This window comes from Oncorhynchus masou, chromosome 13 (genome assembly GCF_036934945.1).
Source record: "Oncorhynchus masou masou isolate Uvic2021 chromosome 13, UVic_Omas_1.1, whole genome shotgun sequence".
In the NCBI taxonomy this organism is placed as follows: Eukaryota; Metazoa; Chordata; class Actinopteri; order Salmoniformes; family Salmonidae; genus Oncorhynchus; species Oncorhynchus masou.
Genome location: NC_088224.1, coordinates 36,901,084 through 36,927,490, shown reverse-complemented (window position 1 = coordinate 36,927,490; position 26,407 = coordinate 36,901,084). Strand labels below are relative to the sequence as shown.

At 44.5% G+C, this 26,407-nt stretch overlaps 1 protein-coding gene across 1 annotated transcript in view; it reads right to left on the bottom strand.

The window, feature by feature from the left end:
• Nucleotides 1–23,652, bottom strand: part of LOC135552199 (collagen alpha-1(V) chain-like) — a 47,901-nt gene extending 24,249 nt beyond the window's left edge. The window contains exons 1-7 of the mRNA XM_064983674.1: nucleotides 22,792–23,652; nucleotides 11,362–11,523; nucleotides 9,842–10,052; nucleotides 9,161–9,323; nucleotides 7,983–8,105; nucleotides 3,038–4,174; nucleotides 1,134–1,253 (exon numbers count right to left, since the gene is read on the bottom strand). Coding sequence (XP_064839746.1) covers nucleotides 1,134–1,253; nucleotides 3,038–4,174; nucleotides 7,983–8,105; nucleotides 9,161–9,323; nucleotides 9,842–10,052; nucleotides 11,362–11,523; nucleotides 22,792–22,909 — 2,034 coding nt within the window. The 5' untranslated portion in view covers nucleotides 22,910–23,652. The remainder of the gene's footprint in view (nucleotides 1–1,133; nucleotides 1,254–3,037; nucleotides 4,175–7,982; nucleotides 8,106–9,160; nucleotides 9,324–9,841; nucleotides 10,053–11,361; nucleotides 11,524–22,791) is intronic.
• Between the last annotated feature and the right edge of the window lie 2,755 nt (nucleotides 23,653–26,407).

Below are 26,407 nucleotides of genomic sequence, written 5' to 3'. Positions count from 1 at the left end.
ACAGCCAGTTCTTCAGGTAATTTCCTCACCAAAGCATGGAAAGCTTAAGGCTTCATGAATTCATTAAGGGCCTCCTGGTCTTCCTGAGGCCATCATCTCTTACACATGTAGGCTTACAATAATGGCATGTTTCCACCAAAGCTTTTATGGTTTTTCACCAGCTTGTGTGTTTGTGTCTAATGATTTAGTTATAGAAAAGAAAGTAGAATAATTGTGGGCTAGCAATACCCTAATAGGTCATACAGTATAATAGTTTAGTTAAGACTCACTGACACAAACACACAATGAGGTGAAGCACCCCACTTTGTGAAAACAAAAGCTGCTGCTATTTTGCAAAGCTATTAATACGTTATTTTATCTATTCAACTTACCACTGCTGGTTATGTAAAACATTTTGTAAAAGATCCGACATTGGTTATATAGATAAAGAAAATGACTGAATAGAATGCTGGCTATTGAAATAAAGTAACCTATTAATTTTTGAGAAAGAAGAAAACAAAAATCTAATTCAAATGAATTTTTTTTCAATGTTTTACAGTTTCTTTGAAGATAATAATTAAAGAATATATTCCTATAAAATAAAGAGGACATAGAACAGAACTGTGAGGAAAGAGTCACACATTCAGACTGATAGGGCTGAGGATAACCGCTATAATTCCCTCTCAAAATGCAGTTAGATATGCTGTCAAACGAGAATGCATGATATCCATTCCTTTGTTGTGTATATCAAATATTCTTATGCGACTCCCATTTTCTCAAGGTTCTTGTTCTCATTTCAAGGCGAAGTGTGTCATCAAATAGAATCTTGATATGAGAACTAAAAATGATCTTGGGTTTAGGGAAAATGAGAGCCACATGAAAATGTTTGATAGGCCAAAATGAATGTGGTGCATTCCTCTTTGAAAAAGTGTGGCACGTCTCATAGCAATGGTGGCAATTTTTGGTTAGGATTGTTATAGTACGTGACAACTTGATACACTACTTTGTTAAACTACTGGATGGCTGGGCTCACCTCCACATAGAAATTAATAGGAAGTATATAATAGTAACGAATATGTGCATTAACTTTAGCTGGGGAGTCTTTTGAACTAGTGTGATGGCCTGCTCCCACTGTTTCGCTATGTGCGGTTTACCTGGCCAGTGGTCGCTTCTTGTCCAATCACCTCACTCTCTGGCTGTAGGACCGCCTCCTCATAATAATAATCCGACTCTGTAGGGGTGTGGCCAGCCTCAGAATTTGCCGTTTCTACATCCTGATTGGTCAGTTCATGAAGAGGTGGGGGGGGGACCAAGTTGGAGGTAGGCAGGTTTGAATGAGAAAGGGTGGTTAGTTTAAAAGATGGTCAGGATCATGACTGATGTGTTTCAAGAAAGGATGAGACACATTACAGGGGATGTTTGTCAGGTAAAAAGACAAACAACATGTTTTCAAAGTGTAGAAAATACACTTTGAGTTAGAAAGACATTTTAGCAGTTCAAAAAATCTTGACGACTATAAATCTTGCCATCCGCAAGATTTAGGAAATCATGGAGATCAACTGTCCATGCTGAAATGTCTTTCTTGAATTCCCTGAACAAATTTGACTGTAAAAAGAAAGCCACAATGCCATGACAGGTTCATGAGGCCAAGTCTGCTCTTCTGCCGATGTCAGAAGGTTAGAGAAGGCCTCAACTTGACAAATCCTGGTGAGAATCGATGATCACTGTTATTAATAGTGGATGCATATGTTGTTCGGTCTCCTCCGTGAAGTGGGACAGACTTTAACCAGAGACGGGAAAAAGTTTGTACCACAAAAAGCAGCCTCACAGAACAAGTTCAACTAGTTCCAGAGGTATTCGCAATAACTAAATACTTACTCGTTTTCAATCAGTGCACACTTATCTGAGAATTGGAATACATATGGTTTCGACATTTCACCTTTTTTTTGTTGAGAAACCATCTTAGCGCTTCATTACATTAACATACTCACCCATGTGAATAGTAATCGAGCCAGAGGTCTACGGTGTACACGGAATGAAGTTGAACTGATACCTAAGCATGTTTAGCGTGCTTCATTTCTGTGAGACTGCTTCAATCATATTTAACTCAAATATGATCAGGACAAGGACCCCAGTCTTTGAGTGAACACACGTTTTGAAGAGAAGAAAAGACAGAGAGAAATGGGAAACATGTTGTTGTGCGGTCTGCAGATTGTGCGGGTACGTACGTTTTCCTGTCTTCAATTTTCCGTGTAAGAAAGACATGCACACAGCTCATTCACTTGATTAGCGCACCACTCGTTATTATTTCAGGATTTAAAAAAAAGAAGACAACAGGCCTTGCTTGTGTGAACGTTGAGAACAGATTCGGAGTTTCAGGAGCTTTGAAGGAGAGTTTGTAAGGAAACGGAGAGGAGACTGTACAGGTAGCCATGCGTCAATATGACAGTCTGTTACACCGCTATATCATATAGGTTCTCACCATCATATAGATATATAAACGGAAGAGAGGGTCCAGGTTGATATGGGCCAACTTCCTTTCTGAGGTCCAGGTTGTCCACCACCTAGGTTTTACACTAAATTCTATAGTGGTTTGGGGGGGGGTTCAGTTGAAAAAGCATTGCAGTCACAAAACTGTCAAACTCTGCATCTTTTAGCTTTATAGATTTGTAAATCCAAGATTTGTAAATGATGATACGTATAATTTAGACAACAAGTATAAATCAGGTAGTTATTCTATAGATATGAATATGAAACAAATAAGTCACAGCTTTGTAGTATTACTGTAATCTATGTAAGTAATTTACCCATGGTGAAGGTATGTATCGTTGTGTGAAAAATAAATATTCTCTGCGCACCAAATGTGTCTGAAAAAAATGTCTAAACTCTTAGACCTAAAACTTGGCACTAAAACTATTATCCGTTTTAAACAGACACTTCAAGTCTGCTTGTTGAACGGACATTTGCAGTAAAATCTGGATGGAGAACGACCTGGTTCCCAGAAGGGAGAGGTGGAAGATACAGCTCTGGACTGCCACCACGGGCTCTTTGTTTGTACCTGTTGATAACCGTTGCCCAGTTTCTTCTTTGGTTTTTCCGGCACAGGGACGACGGTGCCACTGAGTGCAGTCTTGCCAAAGGGAGGCATTTTTTGGATCATGGATTTGATGTTATTTACATCAAGCACCACCTTGGTTTTCTCTGGCAGCTCTTTCTTTGGTGCAGGTTTGGGGAAGGAAGGGACTTTGATGACGACCGACTCTGTTGGTTTGGCTTTAGTGATCTCGGTTTTTACTACTTTAACTTTGACTTCGGTTTCTGGTTTTGCTGGTTTCACTTTGCTGACCACAGTTTTTTCTATTTGAACTTTGGTGACTTTTCTTTCTGTCCGGGCTTTAGTGGTTCCAGGTTTGGCTGCTTCTACACCGTTGACATTAGCTTTTCTGTAACTGCCGCTTTTCCCATCGCCATTAACTTTCTTATCCTCAGCAGTTTTACCGTTGCCATTAACTTTGGCCTCACCTTTTACTTTCTTCTCAACTACAGGTTTGGCATTGCCATTGACCTTGGAATTACCATTTACGTTCTTCTCTACTACAGGCTTGCCATTGACTTTTTTTTCACCGCCATTTCTGGTGGCAGGTGTGGGCTTGACCACTGGTGTGACTGCAGTGGGTTTGATCTTGGCCAGGAGGACTTCAATTGCAGTTGGTTTGGCTTTGGCTTGTTTGGCCGGGGAAGGCTTGGCTTTGGTGGGCTTGGCGGCAGCAGGTTCGGTTTTAGCTAGTTTGGATGTGGCAGGTGCGGCAGCTTTTGCCTCAAGCTTGGCAATCTCTGCTTTCGCAGGTTTGGATGGGGCAGGTTTTGCCCCCTTAACTACTACAGGTTTTGCAGCCTTAACTACTACAGGTTTTGCAGCCTTAACTACTACAGGTTTTGCCGCCTTAACTACTACAGGTTTTGCCGCTTTTACTACAGGTTTTGCCACTTTTACTACAGGTTTTGCAGCCTTAACTACTACAGGTTTTGCAGCCTTAACTACTACAGGTTTTGCCGCTTTTACTACAGGTTTTGCCGCTTTTCCTACAGGTTTTGCAGCCTTAACTACTACAGGTTTTGCAGCCTTAACTACTAGGGGTTTTGCCGCCTTAACTACTACAGGTTTGCGTTTGTCAGCATTGCCATTGGCATCCTTCTGTCATTTATGCACATTGGTTGTAGTTTGTGAGGGTGGGTGGGTGTTGAGAGAGGAGAGGTAGAGAGATACATTGGGGGTGGGAGGGGATGAAGGGACAAGGGATGGATAGATGGAGAGAGAAAGACAAGGGTGGATGGATTTAAAGATGGCTTAGGCTTGGGTGATTAACTGAGACTGTTCTGGCATTACTGGATACAGCAGAAAGTGGGCACCTATAAAAAATACTTTGTGTCAATGTAGCACAGGAAAGATGGGAAATAAGCATTTTATAGCCAATTGAAACCTTGACTAATCGGAACAGGGTAGGAATGTAGTTATTTGCCAACGGCAATGCTCAAATTACAACAGGGGTCCGTGTAGAATGATCTTTTGCCAGTCAATTTAATACAGTGTGTAGCCTAATACTCAGCACGTACAGTGCTGATGGATGCTGATCTCTCCAGTAATGCCATTCTCCAGATTTAAAAAAGCAGCATCTCTGTGCTAATGAAAACTGGAACCTGTGGCTGGCGGAGGCACTGGGGATATAACGGTCAGGTAAAGCTGTAGCCAAGGACACACTGAGAAGCCTCTGATGCACTGAGCCGTCCAACTGCAAGAGAGCTGTGAGCTCATAGCCACAGAGAAGCAGCAGCACTGCGCAAAAGTTAGTTTGACTGAGGCGTGATCTGATATCGTGACTAGATGAAGAAAATACACAGATGGGAACAGATATATTCAAATGAAAGGCAAATACAAAAAAAATATGTACAGTTTGTATGCATATATGTAGAGAATAGCTCATTGGACATGCTATGGGAAACATGTATATTACACATAATGAGATATTGACAACAAAGGGATAATATAGCATAAAAAAGGGACATTAACAAACACAGGTATATAGACAGGCAGTGAAACGGAGACACAGAGCGATTCACAGACAAATGGGCAGACGGGCATATTTAAACTCATAGACAGACTCATTGAGACCTTAAATTGACCAAACGACAGGTAGACCGATAACACAGTCAAATATGTGGACGCATGCGGTGACCTTTATACATACGACAAGCAGAACTGCAGTTGTTAATCCCATAATGAAACAGACATGCCAATGACACGTTAATACAGACACACCTGATTGCACAGCAGCCCTTTCTCACCCACTGCTGTCTGAGTTGAATAATCCCGCTCCATCCTCAACTAGTCATTTTATACAAATGCTCTATTGTTTTGTCATAAGAATTTGCTTAAACTGAGACTCAGACTCCGGGATATGACACTATCACTGAGTCTACCTTTAATGCTTATTTTGGCACAAAACATGTACTGCATTAAGCTGTTATTTCTAAGTTGAGGGTAATAATCATATGAGCAATGGCAAAAAAATGATAACAAAATATATTGCCCATTGTTTTGTATTCATTAATTTTCCTTCCTTCTCTTGACAGTTGGTCCGGCCCAGTGTGGCCAGAGAATAAGGGAGAGAGGGGCAGTGTGGCCAGAGAATAAGGGAGAGAGGGGCAGTGTGGCCAGAGAATAAGGGAGAGAGGGGCAGTGTGGCCAGAGAATAAGGGAGAGAGGGGCAGTGTGGCCAGAGAATAAGGGAGAGAGGGGCAGTGTGGCCAGAGAATAAGGGAGAGAGGGGCAGTGTGGCCAGAGAATAAGGGAGAGAGGGGCAGTGTGGCCAGAGAATAAGGGAGAGAGGGGCAGTGTGGCCAGAGAATAAGGGAGAGAGGGGCAGTGTGTGGCCAGAGAATAAGGGAGAGAGGGGCAGTGTGTGGCCAGAGAATAAGGGAGAGAGGGGCAGTGTGTGGCCAGAGAATAAGGGAGAGAGGGGCAGTGTGTGGCCAGAGAATAAGGGAGAGAGGGGCAGTGTGTGGCCAGAGAATAAGGGAGAGAGGGGCAGTGTGTGGTCAGAGAATAAGGGAGAGAGGGGCAGTGTGTGGCCAGAGAATAAGGGAGAGAGGGGCAGTGTGGCCAGAGAATAAGGGAGAGAGGGGCAGTGTGGCCAGAAAATAAGGGAGAGAGGGGCAGTGTGCCCAGAAAATAAGGGAGAGAGGGGCAGTGTGCCCAGAGAATAAGGGAGAGAGGGGCAGTGTGGCCAGAGAATAAGGGAGAGAGGGGCAGTGTGGCCAGAGAATAAGGGAGAGAGGGGCAGTGTGCCCAGAGAATAAGGGAGAGAGGGGCAGTGTGGCCAGAGAATAAGGGAGAGAGGGGCAGTGTGTGTGCTGTACCTGAACCCCCAGTGCCCCAACGTTGTAAACATACCTACACATCCTCATATATACCACAATGACAACATGTAAATGACATTCCTGCAACATTAATAACACAATGTTAATTCAATGTGATAGGTGAGGTGAAACAAGGTGATGTAAGACGATCGTGTGAAGGACATCATGAGAAGGGCAGCATTACAGAGGAGAAATAGAGTGACTGGGAGAGAGGCATGGCGACAATACTATAAGGGATTTCTTACAGTCGGAAATCCCTCTCATTGCAAAACATGTACAACATGATGTACAAAAATGATGTAATTCTATTTTCATGTACTGAGCCTGAAACCTATATTTGCATTCATACCTCTTTCTCGGTGCATCTATCTCTCCCTCCTTTCCCTCTATTTTGATTCTCTTCCTCTCTCTTTACCACCTGGTTGGGGGGAGGGGGAGGTGGACAGAGGGGGGGGGGCTGTTGTTCCCCCATAATAGAGTTACTCATGGTCATCTTGTTCCTCATCAAAGTACTGAGAGAGATGGGGGTGTGGGCAAGAGGGTCACACAGGCAGAGGAATGGAGGGGCGAAGAGTGAGTTTGAAAGGGAGAGAAAGGTAGAGGGGGGGAGAGGAATGCATGAAAGGAGAGAGTGGGGGGGGGTATGGTGGGGATGAGTGTATTGATTGGAAAAGTAAATAAAAGCACATTTTTTCGATTCATTAGGCCTCCGTGTGTCGATTAATGTCCGGAGCGCTTGTAATGGAGACACATGGAGGGTCTAGATGAATGAGAAAAGAAACGCAACGAAGAAAACCACACAGCACTCATTTCAGCAGCATTTCTAAAACGTCTGTGATAGTCATGAAACTTCTCCATAGTCATGAAATGACGAGTAGAGAAGCTGGTTGTATCATCCTCTTTCCCCAACCTCTCTGTCTTCCATTTTGTTCTAAAAAAAACATTGTATTCAAGTTGAGTTCAAATCAACTGTGATGCAACGCTTGTGTCTTTATTGCAATACATCTTGCATCAGGATTTCAACAAACCCAAACAAATGAAAAACTCAATTTGACCTGACTTGACTTTTGCTCAGTTTCTCATCAGTTTGCCTGTATTACTGAAGTGCAACAGCATTGTTTTCACTGTGTGTGGTTTTGTAGTGGCCTCTCTTTTCATTGAATTCCCTCAGAACACACGTAGGTGAGGTGGAAAGTGGATAGATACAAATTCACAAAGCGAGAGGACAGAGCAGCACTTTGATGACTTCCTGGAGCGGTCGATGTCTGGGGATGACGAGGCCTCACCGCCTTTAGTGAGCAGAGGAGTTTGCGTGGACATGCCACCATATCAGCGATTATTGGATTTAGGGTGGCGGTATCGTGCTATAATGTGTTCTGCTGCATTAGCTTGTGTGGGACAACGTTGTTTTATGCTGTGGTTGTGATGCTTGAAGTAGCTGGACTGCATGGATGGTCTGTGGTGAGCTGCATTGATAGTCAGTGGACCAATTTAGAGCCGCTGTGACATTAGCAGGGTAATGGCGAATCCTAATTCACTTCAAGGTTACAGGTTCAGTGTATGCGGCGTTTTGCCGCGCTACTCACGTATGTGTTGGGGTCCTGGGACTGGGTTTTGGGTAGAGGGGAGTCACAGTCGGGGCTGTAGTGTTCACAGAAGTCATAAGCAGCCTGAGGGTTGGATGCGATCAGCAGCTGTTGGATATCACCCTGTGTGGGAGTGGGAAAACAAACGGAAAACCTCGTTGAAACTAAAGAGTAATTGAATTGGAATCCGTTCCTGAGCTGAAAGCAGATCCGCTGCTTTTGAAGACGTCCGGGGTTTATCAGGGGTTTGTTGGACAAACAAGAAGATAAGGAAGAATATTGGTTATCCTGTCAATGTGAGCGGCTCAGCTTGGTAATGACATAACATGGTAGCCTATTTAGTGAAGCAGGTTGAACACCTCAATAAAAAAATGGTACCACCACAACAGCCGTTAACAGTGTCCCAGTAGCCTTCACACTCCCTAGCCCCCTTTCCTTCAAGACCACACACCTGTAACAACTCGATAGGTCAAAGTAGGAAGTAAGACCCACCTTCCGTTCTTCTCCCTGTCAGTTCTCAGGAAGGAGACGTGAAAAGGAAGCAATCTAATAACATTGGGACACGTATATCTCTATGGCATTAGTGTCATGTACACTGAGTGTACAAAACATTAGGAACACGTGCACTCTCCGTGACAGACTGAATCCAGGTGAAGGCTATGATCCCTTATTGATGTCACTTGTTAAAACCACTTCAATCAGTGTGGATGACGGGGAGGAGACAGGTAAAAGAAGGATTTTTAATTCTTGTGACAATTGAGACATGGATTGTGTATGTGTGCCATTCAGAGGGTGAACGGAGAAGACAAAAGATTTAAGTGCCTTTATACGGGGTATGGTAGTAGGTGCCAGGCGCACCGTTTTGTGTCAAGAACTGCAACGCTGCTGGGTTTTTCATGCTCAACAGTTTCCCGTGTGTATCAAGAATGGTCCACCACCCAAACGATACCCAGCCAACTTGACACAAGTGTGGGAAGCATTGGAGTCAACATGGGCCAGCATCCTTGTGGAACACTTTCGACACCTTGTAGACTCCATGACCCGACGAATTGAGGCTGTTCTGAGGGCAACTCAAGGGGGTGCAACTCAATATTAGGAAGATTGTTCCTAATGTTTTGTACACTCAGTGTTAAGCTCTATGGCACTGGCGACTAGTGCCTGACTGTGTGACCTCTGACCTGGAAGACCTCCTCATCCAGCAGGCGTGCTCCGAACACGGTGATGCCCTTGGTGTCCACCACGGGGCTTTTGCTGCGGGGCAGGGCCCTGGTCATGCGCTTCTTACAGTCCAGGAGCAGAGTGACGTTCTTCTTCGACACGGAGATAGCGATGCGGTGCCACCTACAGGCAGGGAGGAGGTAAAGCACAACTGTGTAATGTGTTGGAGGGGGTTGCTTAAAGGAAACCCCAATGTACACCGTTTAAGTTACACGTGTGTGTGTGTGTGTGTGACTTCACGCAATTGAAACCAGACTGTTCTGGGACAGGGGTTTTCAAACCTCTCCTCTGGGACCACTGGCCGATCCACACATTTAAACTATACCAGAGCTAACATACCAAAGTTAAACTTGCCAACTAACTATCAAGCCATTGATAAGTTGAGTCAGTGACTGAGTTCAGGGCTACAAGAAAATTGCAAAATGCCTGGGAGTCCTTGAGGAGAGGTTTGAAAACCACCATTCTGGGACACTGAGGCAAAATGAGTCATATCTCAGAACAACCCTACAAAATATGACTAATGAAGAAGATACTCAGATGATGTAGTGTGTATGAAACAAAAACAACCATGCATGGAAACACTGATACACACACACACACACACACACAAACACAGAGCCGCGGGACGTGTTGTTACTGACTTGCCGTCGGCCAGGTTGACGCCGCTGAAGAGGGGGTAGTCCTCGGGCGCGGGCTTGCCGGTCTGGTCCTCGTACAGGAAGACAGGGGAGCGTCCCAGCTCCACCCCCAGCTGCTGGACACCCTGCTCACTGTAGATGGACAGCAGGAAGGCCTGGAGGCCCGCATGGGCCTTGACCAGAGCCATGATGGAGAAGTTCTCCGGGAAACGACCTGGGGGAGACGGGGGGAGGAGGAGGCATGAAGAGAAGAAAAGAGGAGGAGTAAAGCAGAAAGGGGAGAACGGGAGGCATTGTGGGAAGAAGGATATTAGATACAGTGGATGGGCAGACGATTAATGAGATTAATTCATGAAAATTAGAGTTAGGGCTGTCGTAACAGTTGCATGTTTTATTGGAATTTAAAAGCGAGGGTTTGAAGGACTGAAGTGGGAACAGACAGGTGGGTGTAGAGAAATCGAGAACCCAAACAAACAAAAAAATGAGCTTAAATGAGCATTTTGACTTTTCAGGATATCTTTCAACCACTGAAGTGCTATAATCCTAACGCGCTTCAGGGTCTCAGACGGTAGTTAGTTGGCTCTTAATGTGTTTCGTCTCCTCCAAAGGCATTTACATTTCACATGCTCTTGCATGAAATAATCATATGCCTCACACAAAAGCAATCTAGCACTAAAGCTGCAAAGTTATGGTCCAACTAACCTCCTTAAGGTAATTGTAAGATGAAAATAAACCCTAAAACCGAACAACAATGATAAGAAACGCACACAAAAAAGGGACACAAATAGCAATCATGACACATTACAAAACATAAATTCACAGAATGCACGAGGCATGAATTGTGCGCCCCAGTCTGTTTCCTGTCACGACTTCTGCCGAAGTCGTTGCCTCTCCTTGTTCGGGCGGTGCTCGGCGTTCGACGTCGCCGGTCTTCTAGGCATCATTGATCCTTTTTTTCATTTTCCATTGGTTTTGTCTTGTCTTCCCACACACCTGTTTTCATCCCATTCATTACCTGTTGTGTATTTAACCCTCTGTTTCCCCTCATGTCTTTGTCAGAGATTGTTTTATTGTCAGTGTAGTGTGATTGTTGTATAGGTGCGCGTCGGGTCCTCGTACCCATGTTTGTTTGTTTTTGTACATTTAGTGTTATGGAGCATACTCCGTGGACTTTATTAAAAGACTCCATTTCACACTCCATTTGACTCTCCTGCGCCTGACTTCCCTGCCACCTATTACACCTATGCATGACATTTCCATTGTTTCAGCAATCCTATTTACAGGTTATGTCGACCACATCTTTCCAAGTCAACCTGAGGGATGAGGTATGTTGTAGCTTTAGTTCATGTGAGGCCTGGGTCGTGTTCATTAGCGCACGCATCGGAAGACGTCTGAAATGTTTTACAACGGAAAATGAACGTTTCCTATTGGGAAAGTACAGGCAGTCCATCCCTGTTTCAGTCTGTTTTCATCCGTTTGGTGCCTAATGAACACGGCCCAGTTAGACATGGATATAGAGGTACCTGAGAAGAGCTGATTGGTAGGGGCAGAGATCTGGGCCTTCTTGGAGATGCGGTAGGCGTGGTCAGCGGTACCGGCGCGCCGGGAGGTGCAGAAGCCTGGAACCTTCCGCACCCCCTCTGGGAGAGAGGGCAGCTGCAGCATCCGCAACACATCCACTGGATCTGAGGAGAGGTGGCGAGCGGGAGAGGGTTAATAAATTGAAAAACCGCATGGAGTTATGGTCGTGAGCCTTGGTTACATCTTCGTGGATGGACTCCATCATGATATAGAGTAGTTTTGACATTGAAACCAATTGATAGGAACCATCTTACAGATCACAATAGTTTCTGTATTGACCTTGGTCTGAGACCCACCACCATGGGCAATAACCATTCCAGTTTGATTTGTAGATTCAATATTAGGCCTGTATCTTAAAGTTACGCACTAAGTATCCTCCACATAATCATGGCTGTAAACCTTTACGGTAATAAAAAGTCCCCATGCCATCTTCTACACTCCAGCTAACCCCAGGAACAGCCTCCTCTATTCGACCAGTGTCTGTCAAGCAAATATAACAAGCGCCATATATGTGATAGTGCTGAGTCATGGAAGCCTGTGTAAACAGAATAGACCGGCCGCTAACATCGCCGCCAATCTCACATCCTGCCTCCAGACCAGGTATGACTGTCTGTCAATCGGACGACGAAAGAAACGCACACCTGTTGAGGCGAGGTGCTGGCTAGCGGAGTAGAACACGTGAAAATGAAAGGCAGAGCCGCACACTCTAGGAGCTCAAGATGCAATAATTGAATAACCAACGTTTCGACAGGCAAGGTTGTAATGACTGTCCCTCACACTTTACTTAGCTGAACCAATCGGCTGACTCCTCAGGGCAGGTTTTCCAGGCCCACATTAAACCTACTTCTGGGCAACAACAAAAAAAAAACGTTCAAATGAGGATTCTCAATTGAGCGTGAATTTTGGCTAAGATCTGGGTCCAGGAAACTGGTCTTTATCAAAGTTGTATTATTTTTCAGAGTTGGTCTTGGCTGCCCTGTCTGTGTTCGAGATTATAGGTGGAGTTTTCTACGCTGTTAGTGGGTTGGCAGAGATGCATTTATCGTGCACCCTGCAGTGACACTCGTCCTAATATCCTTACGATGCCAGTCAAGCGTTCGAAAGGCAGGAATTGTGGGAATGACCTGGATTACCGCAGACCTTTAATATGCATTCAAATGACATCTTTAATGTCGCCATTACAATGGAAAACAGTGAGCCACATGTACTAGAGTTATTCCCAGCCACTTGAATAAACAGCACTTTTGACATGAAAGAGGAAAGCAATCATAGGAATGAATATTTTGATTAACTAAAAAATCACAGTCATACGTAACGATATGATACAATTATTCCAATAGGAAAGTCTGTACTCTGTATTATAGTGTAAACACCACTGAATTAGAACATACGGTATGACATTTTTAGCACAATGATCCAATCCAGGCTCATTGTGTTTAGGTGACACCCAGAGTTAACAACCGGTTTGAAGGCCTCAGGTGACGATATTTATGGGGAACTCTCAAATGGTGCGTTTAATATTGACTCGGAGAATCGTGACCACAGTCTATTCCCAGCACACTAAACTCTGAGAGACAGAGAGAGGGAAGAGGACGGGTCAAGGGTCTATGAGAGAGGGAACTCTTTATAAACAGAGAGAGAGAGAGAGAAAGAGCGATATTGTAATGCCCCATTAACTCTCCGAAACAGTAACTGGGAGAACGAGACAGGGAGGAGAGAGGGGGGTGATTGAGGGAGAAAGAAGAGAGACAGAGAGAGAGAGAGAGAGAGAGAGACACACACACACAGAGAGGACGAGAGGGACGAGAGCGAAGGAAAGGAAGAGAGAGGGAGAAGGAGAGAAACTGCAGACAGCACAGCCCTGTGATGCTGGATACTGTATCAGATTCCACCGCAGGATCACACACACAATGAGCACCTCTGTTTCGGCCCGCTCACAGCTGCCCTGCTCATTGAGCCCTTCCTGCCAGGAGGTCTTGGGAGAGGAGGACGAATGAATAAAACGACAAACACACACCCACAAAAAAATAACATACACGCGGGACAAATATGGAGCCATCCGGGGGTAAACAAGCCACCTCTCTCTCTTTGCCCGCTTTCGCTCTCCTCTCTCCCTCTCCTTTAAGTCACACATTTTGGTCACAGAGTAAAGATCACCCTGTACACAGTGTCTTTAAAGGGGAGTACCGGGTGTGTGAAAGGAGTAAACGCCCTGTACTGTAAATGATAATCATTCTATTATCCCTCACGTTGCTTTATTCACAGCAGCCCAGCAGTGAGCTACAGTAATGACGAAATCACATTAACCAATCACATAGAAATTGAACTCGGCTATCTATGTATTTCATGCAAATAGCCTACATACAGTAAGTAGTATGTTCCATCCACCAGGATGTTAGACATTGTTCTTGGAGCCTTTTCTACGTAGGCCTTATTATCATCAACAAAACGTTTTCACATATCAACCAATCAAAACATTCCTAAATGTAAGACCATTGGAACATGTCGTGTCATGTAATGTAAACAAATAGGAGTGGCACAGCTGTTTTAATGTCATTAACTTCATTGACCACTAGATGGAGCCAGTTCAGACACAGAACTCTCCTGACAGCTGTCAGAACAGGGGCCTGTTCAGGAGGGTGAAACGTTACAGAGCGCTCAGATAGAAAAGTACTGAGTAGAGCAGATGTGATTGTCTGTCAAGGTAGTATAAGGTCTCCTGTTAGCTCTATTCATTACATTTCTATCTGCACTTCCATGGTTCATTTCACCCACAATTCTTTCCAAAGGTATAATTAACATTAATGTACAAACGATATATTGGGGCCGAAGAGCAATCTATGCTTTGATAGGATGGCATAAAACTGGTGGGTAAAGCCTACATTCATGACAGAGTGCATACTGTACATACACACACACAAACACCAATAAAACCAATCAATGCCATCCATAACTGATCACAGTTTAAACACTGAGTCCATACACCCACGCTCCAGATGACCCTATAGACGGGTGCACTGGTGCCCACTAAAACTGCAGAGCTTTGGTAACGCTGTCCAACGTTAAACAAGGAGAACGAGAATCAGTGCTGAGGAGCGTTCTTCACTTCACCCCTTGGGTAACCTCACGTTTCCCTCCTCCACCCTCGCACCTTTCACTCGTTCTTCAGGGGCATCCTTGTACATCGGCGGCAAATACCTCATCCCTTGACCCCCTCACCTCTCACCTTCACTGTCACACAAAGCTGACATTGTTAGAGAGAGAGAGGGACAACAGGAAAGTGTTGCAGACAGGATGGAACGAGGAGACAGGAAGTGAAAAGGGCTAAAACATAGAGGAGATGGGAGATGATTGGAGAACACACAACGCTTAAAAAAAAGGCATGAATCGAGACCAAAACCAAGTTTGTCCTCAGTTTTCCTCTCTTTCGTTCTCTCTCTCTCTCTGCAATAGAAAGGCATGTGTTCAGCTCAGACTGGAGGCCTGTAATTTACATCATCATTCTCTGTAGTTATAATGTATTTATAATCCTCCATGTACACAGACAGAAAATCCATTATAACCACCCACACTATAAAAACAAGTTGTTGAGGCATACGATACATATATTTATATACAATTAGGACTTAATATGAAAGAATGCACAACTTCAAAGTGAGGTATGTACATACATGTACATACAGAGCTCAGGAAAAACGACGTTTTCAGAAAGCCTAGCTACCGCACGCACACCTCAGTGTCTAGTCCTAATATGGTTATGAATATCTCCAAACGTGTTTTGATTGACAGAGACGTCACAAGACACCAGGTCACATGATCACACAATCTATCGTAGCCCCCGACTACAGCTCAGGCTTAACCTCGTAACGGTTGCATTTTTGTTGTTTTGTTGTTGTTGTCCGAGGCCTGCAGCCTCAAAAACATCAGGCAGTGTAGAAGATCACAATAGTGAAATGTGTACAGGTCAATGCTGTAGAAACCCCACAGGAAAGCACTCGTTCTCCTAAGCAAGGGATCGTACCCTCAAGCAATGATAAGTGAATGGTAGGACAAGACAAGCAGGACAGTATGCTACAGCCTGGTTAAAACAGACTGAATGCTAACGTTCACTAATGTTTTACTCAGAGTGTAGTGTTTAGTCTGGTTTAACCAGGCTAGGAAGATTTAAACCTAACCATTGCACTATGCTACAAAACGAGGCCTATCCCTGATTGGCAGTTCTACTGCAGAGTGCCAACGTGGACCGTGAGGCATGTGGTTCAGTTCAGTCAGTGACTCAGTTGGGCCGTGGACAGGACTAGCCTTAAGGGAGGATACGTGAACCACAAGGTGGGACCACTAGGCCATAATGTGAGAGGCCTTGGTGCCCTACTGAAACGTGCAGCCCAAACAGCCAGCGGCAAAGAATCTTAACTGAGGCATAGCTGGAAGGCTAAGATACTGCCCACGTCTTCTTGGCAGTTAGGCCTAGTATCCAACTAAAGCACAAGCAAGAATCCAACTCAGGGAGCAACAACTTAGTGCCTTTCCGTGTTAAACACATGACTTAAATTGTCCCACATCGTAACCAGGTGCTCCACAACTCTGTTTTACATCTAGGCCTAAAAGTCTAAATTCAATGCCTTATATAGATATACAACATACAGTGTTGGCACTTTTTAATGCAGCATAGCTGCCATGCAGCTTTACAGCACTCTGCACAACCAGGAAGGAGTCCGACTGGAAAACAGTGAAATCAAACCAGACTGAGGCCGAAGCAAAGTATACCGAAGAGCTTCCAGCCGATTCACCACTGAGCCGAGGAACGGTGACTAAGTCAGGCTCATTAAATAGTGCTGCGGAACGATGGCAGGTGACAGAACAATAAGGTATCATCGTCCTTGTTTGTGGAGGCACTTGGCAACGGTCCATACAAGTCTGGAAATACCCTTCAGGAAATCACCTAACGTTCTGAAATCTTTATAGGTGAGCACTACCTTGAATTGGAACATCTTTTGAGGTGGGGAGATGATGGCAGGTGACGATTTTTCATCTCTAAATGGCCCACTATGTTATATGAAGGGGGTCAGGGGTTGCATAGAACATACAAGCAGCCATTGAAACACAGCAACTTCCAGTGAATTGTCCCCAAAAGCAAAGTCGTCTGACTCTCTTGCGCTGGGGGCTCTTCAACCATACGATGTGGAAATCTTGGTCTCTAAAACACTTCCCGTGCTCATAAAACGAAGAGAATTCTAAATGACTAGGACCATAAATTATAACTTCAGTTCAGTTCCTGAGTAAGACTGCAATAACATAATGCTATTTATATGCTATTTATAGTATAACATCTCATGTATGTCCACTCATGGACAGCTGATGCCTTCAAATGTATAAAATATTGCCTGTCTGAAATAATTGATACAAATCGACATGCAAAAGTACCCGTCTAGGTTTCCGGACACGCCTACACACACTTCCTGCAACCAGGAAAATGACAGTGACTGGTTCACCAGGAACAGGAGACCTAGACTGACAGTGTATGATTATGCTTTGGCATGTCAATTCTCAGAAAACCGCTTGAAGATGTCTAACTATCTCTCTTGCAAAACCCAAATCACCTCCCTCAAAAGCAGAGTGTAGAAAGAGCCTCTAGTCTGATGGGCAACTGCGGTTCGTCTGAAACGTGACCATGACATTTACGGTTGGCAGCGACCATGAACTGGTTCGGCCCTTTTTAACACGGCAAGATTTCACATCTACAGCTTTCCACGGTTGATACGCAGTTAGGGCTTTTGGCTGTGCATGTTTCACATCTACAGTGCGACCGCAGTCTGGGCTAAGCCCTAAGTCTATCTCTGGGTGTGCAGAGTGGGATGTGGGCAACTGGGGGTGTCGGTTCATGACCCATCGTGGATGCTTGGATGCCCCTTTGGTTTTCCTTGGTCTTGATGGTTCATGACCCACCATACACCACTCCTCAACTCTCATGATAAGTGAATGGAGGAGACGGACACCTCTCGTGATAAGTGAATGGAGGAGACGGACACCTCTCATGATAAGTGAATGGAGGAGACGGACAACTCTCATGATAAGTGAATAGAGGAGACGGACAACTCTAATGATAAGTGAATGGAGGAGACGGACAACTCTCATGATAAGTGAATGGAGGAGACGGACAACTCCAATGATAAGTGAATGGAGGAGACGGACAACTCTCATGATAAGTGAATGGAGGAGACGGACAACTCTCATGATAAGTGAATGGAGGAGACGGACAAATCTCATGATAAGTGAATAGAGGAGACGGACAACTCTCATGATAAGTGAATGGAGGAGACGGACAAATCTCATGATAAGTGAATAGAGGAGACGGACAAATCTAATGATAAGTGAATAGAGGAGACGGACACCTCTCATGGTACACTAACACTAGGCCCTTGTGACTGAACAGTATCTGATGAGCTCTCCATCACTGTTGCTAACTGTTGGAGGCAGCTAAAGTGGTTATGGTACTGCTCAACTTTAGAGACAACATGCAACTGGACAAAAGCAACATGCATGCCAAGGCGAAGGAGAGAAAGAGGGGAAGAGAGTGAGTGAGTGAGAGAGAGAGAGAGAGAGAGAGGGGTGGAGGAAGCGAGAGAGAGAGAGAGAGAGGTGGAGGAAGCGAGAGAGAGAGAGAGAGAGAGAGGTGGAGGAAGCGAGAGAGAGAGAGAGAGAGAGAGGTGGAGGAAGAGAGAGAGAGAGAGAGAGGTGGAGGAAGCGAGAGAGAGAGAGAGAGAGAGAGAGGTGGAGGAAGCGAGAGAGAGAGAAAGAGGTGGAGGAAGCGAGAGAGAGAGAGGTGGAGGAAGCGAGAGAAAGAGAGAGGTGGAGGAAGCGAGAGAGAGGTGGAGGAAGCGAGAGAGAGAGAGAGAGAGGTGGAGGAAGCGAGAGAGAGAGAGAGAGAGGAGGAGGAAGCGAGAGAGAGAGAGAGAGAGAGAGAATGGTGGAGGAAGCAAGAGAGAGAGGTGGAGGAAGCGAGAGAGAGAGGTGGAGGAAGCGAGAGAGAGAGAGAGAGAGGTGGAGGAAGAGAGAGAGAGAGAGAGGTGGAGGAAGCGAGAGAGCGAGAGAGGTGGAGGAAGCAAGAGAGAGAGAGAGAGAGAGGTGGAGGAAGTGAGAGAGAGGTGGAGGAAGCGAGAGAGAGAGGTGGAGGAAGCGAGAGAGAGAGAGAGAGAGAGAGGTGGAGGAAGCGAGAGAGAGAGAGAGGCGGAGGAAGCGAGAGAGAGAGAGAGAGGTGGAGGAAGCGAGAGAGAGAGGTGGAGGAAGCGAGAGAGAGAGAGAGAGGTGGAGGAAGCGAGAGAGAGGTGGAGGAAGCGAGAGAGAGAGGTGGAGGAAGCGAGAGAGAGAGAGAGAGAGAGGTGGAGGAAGCGAGAGAGAGAAGTGGAGGAAGCGAGAGAGAGAGAGAGAGGTGGAGGAAGCGAGAGAGAGAGAGAGAGTGGAGGAAGAGAGAGAGAGAGTGGAGGAAGCGAGAGAGAGAGGTGGAGGAAGCGAGAGAGAGAGAGAGAGAGGTGGAGGAAGCGAGAGAGAGAGTGGAGGAAGCGAGAGAGAGAGAGAGGTGGAGGAAGCGAGAGAGAGAGAGAGGTGGAGGAAGCGAGAGAGAGAAGTGGAGGAAGCGAGAGAGAGAGAGAGAGAGAGGTGGAGGAAGCGAGAGAGAGAGGTGGAGGAAGCGAGAGAGAGAGAGAGAGAGAGGTGGAGGAAGCGAGAGAGAGAGGTGGAGGAAGCGAGAGAGAGAGGTGGAGGAAGCGAGAGAGAGAGAGAGAGAGGTGGAGGAAGCGAGAGAGAGAGAGAGAGAGAGAGAGAGAGAGAGAGAGAGAGAGAGAGGTGGAGGAAGAGAGAGAGAGAGAGAGAGAGAGAGAGAGAGAGAGGTGGAGGAAGCGAGAGAGAGAGAGAGGGTGGAGGAAGCGAGAGAGAGAGAGGTGGAGGAAGAGAGAGAGAGAGAGAGAGGTGGAGGAAGCGAGAGAGAGAGAGAGGTGGAGGAAGAGAGAGATAGAGAGAGAGAGAGGTGGAGGAAGAGAGAGAGAGAGAGAGAGGTGGAGGAAGCGAGAGAGAGAGAGAGGTGGAGGAAGAGAGAGAGAGAGAGAGAGAACAATACAAATGGGAATAATAATAATAATAGGTCCCACAGGACATGTGAAAAAAGACAAGACAAGGGAAAATCACGAGGACATCAGTTCAGGCATCCAGTTCACATAGATACATGCTCACACTTACATACAGCCAAATGCATGCCTGTGGCATAGGCTGAGGACTAGTAGCCAGGACCCTACTGCTCGGCCACACAGTGGCTCTATTCACTACCTCTGTGCCTGCTAGGGGGACAACGAGTGAGAGAGCGCAGGGGAAAGAGGGTGTAAGTGAGGGAGGGTGTTTTGGTTAGAACAAGTGAGACTGTTCTTTGAAATGAGGTTAATGAATATCCATGTTAAGAAAATATTGCCGACCTATTTTGTTCATTTACAAAACCCTGCTTTCATTCCTTTGACCCTCTGTGTGTGTGTCATGCTATAATATGCACACTCTCTTTTTTCCCAGTGGGATGAGAACAAACCGTAGGGGCAGACTTTCTGAGGGAGCCACAGCACAGCCCGTCTCTAATTCGGGCTTTCATTGCCTGGGTGGGGACCTGTTAAGTCTTTAGTGTGTAGGCCATATCCACATGCCATCTGTGAGCGTCATAAACCAAGGAGCTATCACGCTGTAGCATGGGCAGTAACAGGGGTTTGAAGGAACGTTTAGATACTGTCTTGTCGTACTGATGAAGTGCGCAAGTTAACACCCGCGCATTAACGCACGAGTGCGCACACAGGGCGCCCAACTACGGAAATAAGATATTATTCTATGGATTCATATACCTCTCGTTAAGTATGAACTATAATAAAAGAGAAATCACTTCGGAACTTAAAAATGATCTGATGCATTTTTGCAAGCGCACTCCATGACGTGCATAACGTCAGAAAAACAGTCCAAGGTGTCAGACACAGAGGCGCACATTCATTTTAAAGGGGCACTTCCACACTTGAAATGGAACAATCCATAGGTTTCACAGCCGCATATACACAAACAAAACTGTTAAAGCGAACATACACTCGGAGACACTTATACGTTTACTCTCCATTCCCCTCTCTCTCCATTCCCCTCTCTCTCCATTCCCCTCTCTCTCCATTCCCCTCTCCCTCCATTCCCCTCTCTCTCCATTCCCCTCTCCCTCCAATCCCCTCTCTCTCCATTCCCCTCTCCCTCCATTCCCCTCTCTCTCCATTCCCCTCTCTCTCCATTCCCCTCTCTCTCCATTCCCCTCTCCCTCCATTCCCCTCTCTCTCCATTCCCCTCTCTCTCTTCGACTCGCTCTCACAGAAGCGCACACTCCCGTATAATAACCTATTCATAAAAAGCTAAAATGTTCATACTTCCTCCTCCAAAACACATACAGGAGTCAGACGACGGGAAAATGCAATCGGCTCTGCAATCTGAAATAGGAACTCGAGCCAAAGAACACAGAAGAGCGTACAAATGTTTTAGAAACCACCAGCCGTACACACTAGCAACCATTCCCACCTAAAACGCCTAGGGCATTAAAGCATAATTAACCAAAACCGCAGAATAAAGTCGCATTCATCCAATGTTGCACCCGAAGAGAACAACAAAGTATTTTGGAAGTATTGCCTATATGAATATATTACATTGCCAATATCTTGCAAAAGGTTTCCCATGCAGACACTACAAGCAGTGCTTTTTTTACGTGGGCCATTTTGGGATAAAGCTCAATATGCAATTGCTATATAAAACGGTAGGATATTATTGTTATGTTATAATATAATTATGTGAGTGCCTATAGTATTAGTATAATAATGTGCCACCTTTAATGGTTCAATTGTAGGCCTATTCAAATTGGCCAAGTGTGTCATTAGTTACCAATGTTCAACTGAATAAATAAATATTTAAGACAAGTTTAATGCTATAGAAGTCATATTTAACGAAGAGCATCCCTTGTCGAGTTGATGGAATGAATGGTACCACTGTGTTAAAAATAACGTGAAAGATCCAAATGCGCACGTTATAATCTAGTGGTCAGTCACGGAATTACCATCCTGCCTTGAAGACATTCTTTGACACCAAATTCTTCGAAAAACAATTATGCATTGACGCAGTTGACGGTTAAAATAAAACGTTACCCATATATAAATAAAAATTCTTATAGTCATAATGACAATTGATTATAAAAGCGTAATTGTTAATTGTCTAATTCAAATGATTGATTGGCTATTGTCAATTAGGCTATTATTAAGCACAAACTTCTGTTCTCTTTAAACTGTTTCTTGTTCAAAAAAATCATCATATAAATCAATAATATGATTCAATCATGATACAATAACTTCATAAAAACAATGATAACTATTTTTTGAAACGGCAAAAAAACAATAGAGGCGACCAATGTTAAACAATGTCAGTTAAAGGCTTTCACAAGTAGGCCTAAAGACAGGACGGAACACAAAAAGACGGTCTCTATTGTCACAGTACTAAACATCCATTTCTAGTGCAAAACCCTCCTCGCAAAACAAGAGGGTGGTGAGAGGTGACGGTAATGGGCAGGGGCGGGTGCACGGGGTGAACTGGTAAACATCTAATCAAGTCCCCATAAAATGTCCACAGTCATTACTCTGTCTTTGCCACGGTATATCCACGTACGCACAGGCCTACATCCAGTAGCAAGAAATATACAGGTAAAGAGAACGATAAATCAGACGTGAACTCTCTCGGTAAAGTATCTCACTATAACGTCGGCTGCTCAACGCACCGTCCTATCCTATGGTCCCGTCTGGAATGAAAGCGCGTCCATGCGTAATGGCGCACGAGCTCCAAAACGTCACTTAATTCATCTAACAAAGCTAGTTTCTTTTACAACTATTATCAAATGTAGGAGAAAATATTACATTCACAACAACCACAAAAATCGTCTAAATATCTGGAATGGTTGAGCCGTTGGGCGAACTGACTGACAGCTGTCAGGGCAGCGCCTTTCACCACGGCCTCTTGAAGAAGGAGAGATACAAACCCATGAAAACGTCAACATATTATTTCAGTAGAACATTAAATGAATTAGAAACCCTGTTCCCTGTACTGTTTTGGAGTAATGTAGGCTAGCACCACGGGTCACCTATAAACCGATGCTACAATCATTGGAAATACTGTCAAGCAACATTACTTTTCGAAAGCAAATACGCACGGTGCGGGCAGTCAGTGCTTGACAATTCTGAGATTTGGTCGAATTTACATAGCATTTCAGACAAATATTTAGCTGCAAAGTCTCACTGGAACGCTCAGCGTAATTCTTCAAAAGAAAAGCATCTTACCTGCTCGAGCCACGGGTAGTTGGCACAGCGCGAGCACCAGAGTTACCAAGGCAAAAGAGGAAAGGTCCACGCTCCATGGTCTCCGCTTCTTCCGAAAAGGGCAATCTCGAATATCCATTGTTTTGTAGCTGTTTGACGCTGGACTATATGATCGGATATGTTCAAATTAGATATCCTCTCTCACAGAAAGTCAGTGGAAGAGAATTTCGACTGGACCTTCTATGAGGCAAAAAACAACAACGTATTTGAACTCTTCTTACCGCTTATTTAATAAGTTACCTATATCTTCCTATGCTATGTACAACATTTAAATAGTAAAAGGGGTACGGTCAATAAATATTTGATTTTATATTCCAAGTGCTAAAGCCCCATTGAGTCAGCGGAGTGGATATGAGTGCCCACAGCGGAGAGAGCAGAGAGAGACCTGAATTCACTCTCTCTTTCTCTCTCGTTCTCTCTCCCCCTTCCTACTTTCTCCCACGAAAAGTGATAGAGCGCGTGTGTGCGTGCGGAGAGAGAGAGAGAGTGAATGACTGAGTGGCACAAGGGAAGGAGGGAGGGAGAGATTGTGAGCAATTACGCGCGCGGCAGACGTGTGAGGAAAAAAATGTAGAGTTGCGAGAGGAAGAGAGCATGCAATAAATTGAACGTCTATAATAAATATTCACCCCTTACTAGGCTATGTTTCTATTGCATGCGGGGTAATATTATTGCCTAAGGGAACCTTCATAATCCTGAATGTAAACCTGTCACTGTCTTCTTATTATGGGCCCCTTCACTCTATTTCCTCATTTCCATCCTTGTCTTAGTATCCGTGGCACTGTGTTGCGCTCTTTCCAGGCATATGCTCGCTTTTTAAAATATGAGTGTCTGTCTGTCTGTCAAACGGATTTTTTTCTGTCCCGGTATATCCCAATAAAAGAGCTGGGCAGTGTAAATCTGTGTAGGAGTTGCCGCAGCCAATCAGTTCGCCGTCTGAACTCGCAAACGAAAGTAATCCACGCCCATATTAAAATGAGCGTCTTCAGTCCTTTAAGGTCTGATTGGTCAGTCCCACGTGGCGTCAGAAGCTACCCAGGTGCGACAGTGAGGACGTTTATTTTAGAGCAGGCACATTTCTCATGATCATAACTTGAATGTATCAATTTCCATTCCCACAGCTGTTTTATGACACGGGGGGTTACATGAGTGGGCTAGATATGACAGGGTTAGGGTTCAGAGGTGGGGTCAGTTCCTTTTTATTAAAAACATTAATTGAATAGCAATCGATCTACTGAATTGACCACTTGAAGCCAACAGGTAGGTGTAATGTCTTAGTTATGATGCATGCATGACGCCTTTATAACGTCTTATAACAATCTCATAATGAGCAGGACTAAATAACAAAAGTTTGAGACATTGAAAAGGGTATGCATAAAAATACATAACATATTACAAGTATTGTTAGAAGACATTATAAAGGCTCATACATGACTATAAGAAGTTATAAATCTGTCTGGATGATTTAAATAAAGTTTTACAGAATATCATTATATACGGTGCCTTCAGAAAGTATTCAAACTCCTTGACCTTTTCCACATTTTGTTAAGTTATAGCCTTATTCTAAAATGGATAATACATTTTAAAAACTCAACAATCTACACACAATACCCCATAAAGGCGAAGCAAAAACAGGTTTAGACATTTTGTAAATTAAAAACAGAAATACCTTATTTACATAAGTATTCAGACCCTTTGCTATGAGACTCGAAATTGAACTCAGGTGCATCCTGTTTCTATTGATCATCCTTGAGATGTTTATACAACTTTATTGTAGTCCACCTGTGGTAAAATCAATTGATTGGACATGATTTAGAAAGGAAAACACGTGTCTATATAAGGTCCCAGAGTTGACAGTGAATGTCAGAGCAAAAACCAAGCCATGAGGTCTAAGGAATTGTCCGTAGAGCTCTGAGACAGGATTGTGTCGACGCACAGATCTGGGGAAGGGTACTAAAACATTTCTGCAGCATTGAAGATCCCCAAGAACACAATTACCTCTATCACTTGTAAATGTAAGAAGTTTGGAACCACCAAGACTCGTCCTAGAGCTGACCACCTGGCTAAACTGAGCAATCAGGGGAGAAGGGCCTTGGTCAGGGAGGTGACCAAGAACTGAATGGTCACTCTGACAGAGCTCTAGAGTTCCTCTGTGGAGATGGGAGAACCTTCCAGAAGGACAACCATCTCTGCAGCACTCCACCAATCAGGCCTTTGTGGTGACGAGATAGAAGCCATTCCTCAGTAAAAGGCACAGGACAGTCCGCTTGGAGTTTGCCAAAAGGAACCTAAAGACTCTCAGACCTTGAGAAACAAGATTCTCTGGTCTGATGAAACCAAGCTTGAACTCTTTGGCCTGAATGCCAAGCATTACGTCTGGAGTAAACCTGGCACCATCCCTACGGTGAAGCATGGCGGTGGCAGCCCCATGCTGTCGGGATGTTTTTCAGGAGACTAGTCAGGATCGAGGCAAAGATGAACGGAGCAAAGTACAGAGATCCTTAATGAAAACCTGCTCCATAGCTCTCAGGACCTCAGACTGGGAAGAAGGTTCACCTTCCAACAGGACACAACACAGCCAAGACAATATAGAAGTGGCTTCGGGATAAGTCTCTGAATGTCCTTGAGTGACCGGGATAAGTCTCTGAATGTCCTTGAGTGACCCGGCCAGAGCCCGGACTTGAACCCAATCGAAAGTCTCTGGAGAGACCTCAAAATAGCTGTGCAGCAACGCTACCCATCCAACCTGACAGAGTTTGTGAGGATCTGCTGAGAAGAATGTGATAAATTCCCCAAATACAGGTGTGCCAAGCTTGTAGCATCATACCCAAGAAGACTCGAGGCTGTAATCGTTGCCAAAGGTGTTTCAACAAAGTACTGAGTAAAGGGTCTGAATACTTATGTAAAAGTGATATTTCAGTTTATTATTATTTTTTATAAATGAGCAAACATGTCTAAAAACCGGTTTTTGCTTTGTCATTATGGGGTATTGTGTGTAGATTGAGGAAAAAATACAATTGAATGAATTTTAGATTAAGGCTGTAACGTAACAAAATGTAGAAAACAACCAGTGTCTGAACACTTTCCGAAGTCCTTTTCTGATTGCCTCTGATGTGAGTGTTCCCATATTTTTTCTTAGGCAGGGTGGTGAAAACCCGAATCAGAAAATAGGGCTGCCAACAACAACATTTTCTACCAATATCCATACTCGTTTTCAAGAGTTGATCGTCAGATGAATTGACAGCTCCAATGGGAAGTATTTTGTGCAAGTCATGGATGGGAATTAATAAAGTATTCAAACTCAAGTCCATTTTATCCTCTATTTCAAAGGTATCATACGAATAGCTGTACCTGTGTGGCTCTTTGCTTTGCAACTTGCTGTACAGCGAAACAACCAGTGTTCTAGTCCCTTTTTTTCAAAAGCAGACTGAAGAGCCAGAAGGTCATCATTCAGTATAATCATCTTTTAATGTTCTTTCTTTGCCTCTTGCTCTTTCTCATTCCCTCTCATTTCTCCCTTTTATTTTTTACTGGGATTCTCTGAAAGCAAAAAAGTTTGTATTTTGTGGTATTTTGA